The 8825-nt window shown below is 39.7% G+C and overlaps 1 protein-coding gene across 1 annotated transcript in view; it reads left to right on the top strand.

Annotated features, from left to right (window-relative positions):
* LOC109963018 (paired box protein Pax-2a-like) overlaps window positions 1-8825 on the top strand; it is a 34340-nt gene that overhangs the window by 16081 nt on the left and 9434 nt on the right. The window contains 2 exon segments of the mRNA XM_020605253.1: window positions 1-21; window positions 2799-2913. The exon segment at window positions 1-21 is cut by the window's left edge and continues 7 nt beyond it. Of these exon segments, the coding sequence (XP_020460909.1) occupies window positions 1-21; window positions 2799-2913 (136 nt within the window).

Here is an 8825-nt window from a genome sequence, read left to right as displayed (position 1 = left end):
GAGCATGTCAAACTCGAACAGGTTAGTACGACTGCAACTTGGCACTTCTTTCACATAAATACACACAAACTGTGCATGTGATGCTGAATCGAGCACATTTGTCACAAATACAGTTTTCCCAAACCACAAACAAAAGCTAATTAAACAAACATCTGAGCTGGCCAGACACTGGATTACAACCCAGAATGTATAATGCTGGAGGGATCACCAGGAAAACTCCCACACACTATTGATTTTGTGATGAAAAACACATTCCTTGTATCCCTTATAATTGAGAATAACAGTGAGCCAACATGAAATGAATCAATATCTAGATTTTTATTCATTTTTTTGCTGTGTTATTCAACTGCTGCTTCTCACTCTTTTTGTTTATTCTCCAATTTTGTATCATACCTTGATGTGTAATGACTGTCATGCTCTTGGAAGCTGCCTTTATTGTAACATGTATTCATGAAATGGACATCTGAAACAGGCAGCCTCCATATATTGTCTCTGATATTAAAACACAGTCACCATCCATCCTCATTTCAAAAATTAAGAGGCATTTGGGGAACAGCCACCCTCCTGCCAAAACAACAGCCAGAAACCACCGCTTATTAAAAGCTCTGAGCTTATTACAATGGATAACCTTTATTTATTTTCTTTATACTATTAAACAACAAGACACTATTAATTTCTCCCACCAAACTATAAGTCGGACACATAAAGTAAAAGCAGTCGCCTAATTGAGTTCATTTTAATTTCTCTCCAATCGGAGCGAATTATGCAGGTGATAAATCAGTGGGACAGGCCTCACCTCCAGAAGAGGGCCTAATTTGCAGCTAATTACAAAACTGATTTCTACTGGAAGATCAATACCAAAACGAATTGGAAATGACTTGCAATCACAAAGAACGTCAGGGAGAGTATTAAAAGGCAGAGGGAAAAAGGGTTAGACTAAAGAAAGGGGGCGAGTAAAGAAGGAACAGTCCAGAAAAATCAGCTTTAATTTAATGCTATATTAATCAGAGCACTTTCCCTTTCATGGGTGCCTCACTTTCCTTTATTTATTTATTTATTTTTTCTAGGAAAATGTGGCCCTATTAGCCAGTGTCTGGGTTCTGTAGCGAGGCATTAAAAACCCATTCTGGAGATGCAAAACTCAATGGATTCACTCCTCCCACACTTCTGCTAGCCATTTGGCCATCCTTTTCAGACCTATCTTTTCAGTTTCCCTCTCCTGCCCTTTATCTGCATGATAAAACGTCTGTTTGGCGTCTGAAGCCTCAGAGAATAGAGGAAAACATCCGACATTGTGCCAGTGAACAGTTGTAGCAGACAATTAGAGTTTATCGGTGATAGAGGCAGACAAGCGCGGGGTCACAGGAGTCCCCCTGTGGGAGCATGGCCCACTGAGCCACTCAGGCTCAAACTGGGCTTTGGACAAACATTGTCACCACTCAGGCTCCGGAAGTCTCATCTCATTAAAAGAAAAAAAAAAAAACAACAACATCTGTCAAGAGTGTATTTTAGTACATTTACAAAAGAAAACATGATGTTTTTTAAAGGAGTGAAAATAGTTTGTTTAATAAAGGGTCAGTTCATCCAAATTACAACATGATATACTGGGTTTTACCGTTGAGGTTTCTGCCTCCAACTCAGTACAATGCGGGCAAATGGGACTTGTCTGTAGAGCTCAAATCATTTAAAACATTTATTTCAAAAAGTTCAGTAGCAGTCTATCTTTCCAGACACAGTTCCACTGAATAATCCACGGACCTTTCTGTCAACTGTTTTCCATTGATCTGATCCATTTTCTACTGAAGGAAAAGTATGAAGAAAGTACTGTAAATGTGGATTATGCAGAAAAACCATCTTGTTTCTGGAAAGAGATGTTGCTGTAAAATGAGAATTTACATCTGAGTTTTTTGATGCCTCTGATTTTTGCATCGCTGAAACTATCAGCTACCAAAAGATGATAGTGAATCTCTGGACAGATTCACAGATTTGTTAACTGATCCAAATATTTTCTTGATTTAAATCATAATCAATATTAATTACTCATTTTTATTTACAGATACAGCTTTATAAAAAAAATGGGAGACATTTGGCATCATTTGTTAAAAGGAAAAAATAGTGAGGTAAAATTTTGGCACTGGCAAAAATTATCCATCCATTAAGTGTCACGGGGCAGAAAACTAATGTATTTCAATACCGAGACCTACCGATATTATATTTCAATTATTTTTGAAAAGTTAAAGCAGCATAAATGCACAAATTCAATTCACCACCATTTAAGTAGAGTTAAGCTGACGTTTCTGAGGTGGATATCACACTTTGTCACATACAAATAAAATCTGCATTGAAAAGGCTAAAAATATGTTTATTTGTTGTAATTTGGATGAACTAGTCCTTTAACACAACATCTGTATACACACAAGAAGCAAAATTCCAAATTAAAAGCAAAAAGCAAAGTAAAAAAAAAGCGAGTAGTGTCCCAAACAGGGCCACATGGTGTGCCTGCAACAAAGCAGAACTGCTTTCTCCCTTGGCTGATCAGGGGTAGGACTGCAGTCAAGCACAAAGGGCCAGCTGACGCCTTGGCTTTTCATTCATCTCAAAATCCCACTTCCTCTCAGACAATACGAAAATACATTCATGATATGCTTGAACTGCCACCCTGCAGCTTGAACACACACAAACACACACACAATGCTCTCATACAAATTTATACTCACACAGACTCACTGTGAGGAGAAGGGAGGATTTCCATCTATGTATTGTTTGGTTGTGTAATGATTCAACTGTCCTTTTCCCAGGCTAATGAGTACTCGCTCCCTGCCCTGAATTCCAGCCTGGACGAAGGCAAGCCCAGTTTATCCTCTAGCGCCAACCCAGACCTGGGCCCCAGTGTGTCGCAAAGCTACCCTGTAGGTAAGATCAAGTGCCATACCATACTTTATGCTGCTGAGCCACAGCTTCAGCTAAGGGGTTTTGAACAATAATGTAAAAGGAAACAATGATAAGCATGCTTGTGCAACTGACAAAAAAAGATGTGGAAATAAAAGCAAAACCAAAAAGTTAAGTGTGAAGACTTTTTTAATACTGTTTCACTCCGAGCTGAAAAGGTGGTATGATGATGCGATAAAAGCTTAGCAGATGCCCTCTGTCTGTTTTTTCGCTGAGCAAGCAGGGCAATAAGAAAGATTGGAAGCAGGGGCAAGCTGTTCAGTCACCGCTGGACAAGGACCTTTGGGTGTCAACACATCAGAACTATGACTGTGTATCAGAGCAAGGTCTCACAAAAAAGGCCACCATGCAGGACTGACTGCTTGCTGGCTGCTACTGTGTTGCTCCCTGTGATTTGTTCTCTGGGAGACAGTTTGTGTGTCTCAAAGCACAAGTAATGTGCCTCGGTAAATACACTCTGGCATTTCTGCCGCCTAACTCTAACACCATGATCATTTATTTCACCCTCCTATCTCTCTCTCTCTCTCTCTCTCTTGTCCTCCCCCCTCGTCGTCTCCTCTCCTTGTCACAGTTAATGACTGCCTGGCTAATTGAAATATTGTTTCCTTGTTGCTGTGTTATTACCAAGAAGAAGGTTAAGTTTACTGAAAGTTTACGATGACTGTCGGGGGCCTGAGATTAATATACAGAGCTTTTATTAAAATTCATATAATTATGCAGCAGCCATCAAAGGCAACGAGTTCGGTGTGGGACGGGGATTGAAACCCCCCCCCCCCCCCCTTCTCAAATGATAGCCAAGCAGTCTTATGAGAAAAGAAAGGACCCTTTTCTCATTAATATGTGGGAGGTAGATTTCCCCTGTATGGCAGGCCTCCTGAGAAGAAAGGTGTGTGTTTGTCCTTTGTGCACTGATGGCCCTGTAGAAAGCAGGCCAGGCTCTGCTTTGCACCTGGGACGTTTTAGATGGGTTCTGCAGAGAGGGTCTCCGTACTGTGTTACAGGTGCAAAGAGACGTAGAGGAAGAAAGATGGGATTGTTTGCATATCAGTGTGTGTGTGTGTGTGTGTGTGTGTGTGTGTGTCTGCGTGTTTGTCCACGACTTGATTTTTTTCTTAATAGTAAATAAGTTGATTCCATGCCCTTTCCTGGCAATAGATCTCACTGAAGGCAGAGAAATAAAGCACAAAGAGGTCAAACTAATGGAGCAAACATTGCTCTGATTTCCACTTGGTAATTAGTATTTGGTTAGTGGCTCCTCTGCTTGGTTTTCCCTCAGTGCCTGCCTGCGTGGATAATAGGTGATGTTCAGGTGTGTGGTCTCTCTAATGGCTGAGTATTACAGTTTACTTGGCAGCGATAAGCCTACCAGAGGAATTTTAAGCTATGCAAAAAGTAGTAAATTATCTACAGTATTTAGGCCAAGATCCAATTTCAAATTAATTGTGTCTTTACGGGGGAAAGAACTGGAGATTACGTTCAGCCTTAAAATGTTTTTGAGCACCAATTAAAATGCCTGCAGTTATTGATCTTGTTGATTTTATGTCCTGAAATTTGCATAATCTATTAAAAATGAATGATTCATGGGGTGCTTATTGCCAGAGATCTGGATGAAGTGAACTGAAAGACTTGAGAGATAGAAATCTTTTGTGTCCTTTGCTTATCCTATTAAGGTTCAAAAGTACCTGCAGAGCAGGCTTAAATAAGAAAGGGATTTAAGAGCATTGTGCACATCATCAAAATTCAGGGGCAAGAAGCCACTTCCATTAAAACACCCTTTTTTGCTCTCTCCCTCTACTCCACATTAATACTGTATTATCTGCTAAATAGTCCCTCTTACCCCATAAAACACCAAAGGGTTCCATGAATATGTGGATAGGACAATTGCATATTGTGGGGTAATTTCTATTGTTGATATGGGAAGTAATTTCTTTGATGAATTCCCTTTGAGAGATGGATTTCATCTCAAGTGCTTCTTATTCTTCTTCATTCGAACTGCTTAAAATTCAAATAGTGTGAGCCCTGGGTGAATCTGTGAACAGCAGGAGGAGGAGCTGAAACTTTTTTTGTGTATTTTGAGAAATAAATGGAGAGATGGCTTTGATATGGCCAATTGTCCACTATTTCTATAGCGAGTTTCTGTATATCCTGAATTTAGTCAGCCCACCTGTTTTCTTGATGGTGCTTCAGACTTAAAAGCTATCTTCAAGCACTGAGCAGATTCCCTTGAGCATTCAGTGGGAGTTTTACACATCTCCACTCAGTGACTCCATACTGAAGACTCATATTCCCTGCTGTGCCTGTAAATGGAGGCCTTAAAGCTCTTGTGCCATTGGCACTTCTCCTCAAGCAGCTGCATCTGTACACACCTCTATCTTTTCTTGTTACTCTAAACAAAACTTCATCCAGCAAATAAAACTATCCGTGCTTAACATTCAATTAAAGTGAGTGAGTGCTCTCTGAGTGCTCTCTGGGTAAACCACACACAAAGTATCCGGGACCCGTTGTTGTCCACTGAGCAGCGAGCAATGATCAGACAGCGAACCTGCTGTCAGTGATGTGTGGACTCATGACAAACCACTCGCCTGTCTCCCCACAGGGGGAAACACAGGCTCTGAAATTAATGCTTATTTCGTCTTCACAAAAGCAAACTAACCTTTGAGCACACATTTGATAATGAATGACTTTCAGCCGGTGTTTGGGGAATTAAGGCAATTTGGCTCTCCAAACATTCTTTACTTAGTTGTAATTAATTAGAGTGCTGAGATTTTTTGGCTTGTGATAAATTGCCCCATTCTGCATATAGCCTAAAAAATGGAGGTCAAAGATTTTTGGTTGTTGTTGAAGCAAACATGAAGGTGTCCCTGTCATGCTAAATTTAATACTCTTGCAAGCAAAAGAGTCATTCACAAATGGCTTTGTTTCTGTGCCAAGTCAAGAGAAGGTCACCCTGCTTTTCTGTTTGTGTTTTAAGAAACTGATGTTGATGTTAATGCAAAAATCGGTGCGTAACGTTTCTTGTCACTTAGTAGTTCAGTTGAAGCATTAAATTGTATGATGTTTTCAGACCCTTTGCATAGCTCAGATCAAGAAAATTGTTGGCATTTGTTCTCAGTTTGTACCTTGTCTGTCTGTCTCTTGTCTGTAAAACGTAGACATTTCTGAGCAGGAATTACTGTATTCCCAGCTCAACAGCGACTTTTACAAGCCAATTTTCAAATCAAGACAGAAATTAACAGGCTTTTGTAAGGGAAAACCAAAAAAACCTTTCAATTGATTTTTGCAGGGAAAGAAAAAGAGGGCAGAGGAAAATAACTCTGTGGATTTGCTGGCATTCAATCTAAGGGGACCGTCAGAGGAAGCAGACAATATAAAGAAGCCCATCTTCTAATGAGAACACATCTTTGTTGTAAAAACAACAAAGGCTAGGAAGCAGCTAATGAGGCTATCATTGCTGTACAGAGAGTTCTGCAAACTGGTGCCTCTGAAAGAGGGGTTTAAAGGGGACATAACACAACAGTAACAGAGCTGCTGGCACTACCAACCTGGAATATACTCACAGGATCCAACAGAGGTGTTATTATTATCAACGTGTTGATAAGAGCCTGAAGTCAATGAAGTCAACCCTTATTAGACATTACAAAACTTTAGGAAATTATACTTTCACCTTCTCCAGTTTTTTGCATTTATACATTTTCATACTGAAATATTAAGTTGTGCTTTTGACAAAATGCACGATTTTCCCTCCTCAACAAACTAGTAAAAACACCAATTTTTGTGTCCTGTTGTTGCTATTTAAGCCTAGAATGAAAATAAAAGTTTCAGTTTAGGGTTATGTACAAAATATTGATGCCCTGATACGATGCACTGGATCCGTATCAGGGCTAATATTGATCGCCTAGAGGTGACCAACCCACATTAAATAAAGTTTCATAGTTATTCACTGAAGTTATTAAATTGTAAAAATGCCACCTTGTGTAGTACACCAGGTTGTAAATCGAAAGAGGCTAAACAAACAAACAAAAAAAAGCTGAAAATGTAGAAGAAAGGTATGATTAGATACAGTAAAAGGGGGCGATTAGGATTCAGTGGGAAGAGCAGTTGTCTCCCAACCGGAGGGTTGGAGGTTCGAATCGCGATGCCTACAGGCCACATGTCGAAGTGCCTTTGGGCAAGACACTGAACCCCAAGTTGCCCCTGACGGTTAGAGCCATTGGTGTGTTTGCACCGCAGATGGCAGCCTCGGTTCTGTACCGGAGACAAATTCCTTGTGTGTAGCATACTTGGCCAAATAAAGGTGATTATTATTATTAAAAGCAGCTTTCAAGGTCAAAATCACAATTCTGGCAGTTTTGTCATACAGTATTTTGAAGAAATGAAACTGGATGTAACCTTGGGACTGTCTAGGCAGGGCTCCTTTGTTCATTACGTACTTCGAGTTGAAGTGACTTAGTGAGTGCTTACTTTTATTAAACATGTATGACTTCTGTAGCTGCTGCAATAAGAATGATGAAATGACCGAGTCCACGTTTGCTGAGACAGTTAGAGGCTGTACTTACAGTACCAATGTCTACACACACACACACACAAAATAACCTCACCATGGCTGGACCCCCTACCTACAGTACTCCCACAGCTCCCTTTGACTTATGTGCACTGGCTTGTGGCTAACTAATTCTTGTTATAAATGAACGGTCCGGCATGACCTCACTCTTCTCTGTAAAGCTCTTTAATTCCACAGCCCTCATGTCTCAGTGCTTTAACCAAAAAGACACATCTCACCAGGCCCTTGTACAATACAGCAATCAGTACTGAGCTTTGCAAATAATAGGGAACGGTTGTTCAACTTAAGACTGAATCGTTTCATACAATTTACAATCACAAATGGAAATGTTCTTTTGTTGCATGTGTTTTAAGGGCCAATCCGCTTCAGTGCATTTCCTGTTACATGTTACAGCTTCACTGTTTTGCCTTGTGACTTTGAACAAGTCTCTCCTTTGCTGAACGGCAGGCTGACAAACTGTAGTGATTATGTCACCCAGAGATAAATTCTGGTGGTGCTCCACAGACAGTCGATAGCCACTCTTTACTGAAATACGGGCAGATCATTTACACTGGTAAAAGCAACAATACCACAGTGAAACATTCCTTATTTCAAGTCTAACATTTAAAGTGTAAACAAAACAAGTGCTGCCAGCACTTAAAGCAGTATATTATAATCTATAAATGACTGTATTTTTATGACATGTGCCTTAACTTTTAAGCAGAATAGTGTAGGAGCTCAGGGTGGAACCTATTATAATTTGGTTTAATGTATAACAGTGAATATATTTTATAAACAACTTATAGAATTTATCCAAAATCTATCTATCTTAGCAAAGGTTCTGCAGCTGCACATGTTATTTAGTGGATTAATGTACTCCACTACATTTAAATGTAAAATATGCCTAAAATGTAGTGGACTAAAGCATAAAATCCGAGGACTGTCAATCAGTCACTAGTTAAACCGATGTCCTTGAAAAGTTCTATTGCCCCAATCTCAGTATTTTTGCACATGTTTCTAGATTATTTTATAGTCTAAGATTAGTTTATTAGCACAACGATTGGCTGGATTTTAACTTATACAGCATGTACAGTTCATACATTTATGGCTAGATATAATGTATATATAAGTCATACAGTACATGACAAGTCACATGAGCTTGTGTTTCTTGCATTGCCTCAATATGTCTCTCCCCCATTAAAAAAAACAAAAGACAAAAAAAAAAAACAGGCCTTCATCCATCATCACACTACAGTATAAAAACCGCCATCCAAGGCTTCAATGTCTCCTTCCACTCCCATTCCCTCTCCTCCCTGGCAAGCCTGTGTCTTATCGC

Source organism: Monopterus albus, unplaced genomic scaffold, assembly GCF_001952655.1.
Source record: "Monopterus albus unplaced genomic scaffold, M_albus_1.0 scaffold69.1, whole genome shotgun sequence".
NCBI classification, from domain to species: Eukaryota; Metazoa; Chordata; class Actinopteri; order Synbranchiformes; family Synbranchidae; genus Monopterus; species Monopterus albus.
Note: the sequence above shows the minus strand (reverse complement) of the source record. Positions and strands in the feature narration are given on the sequence as shown.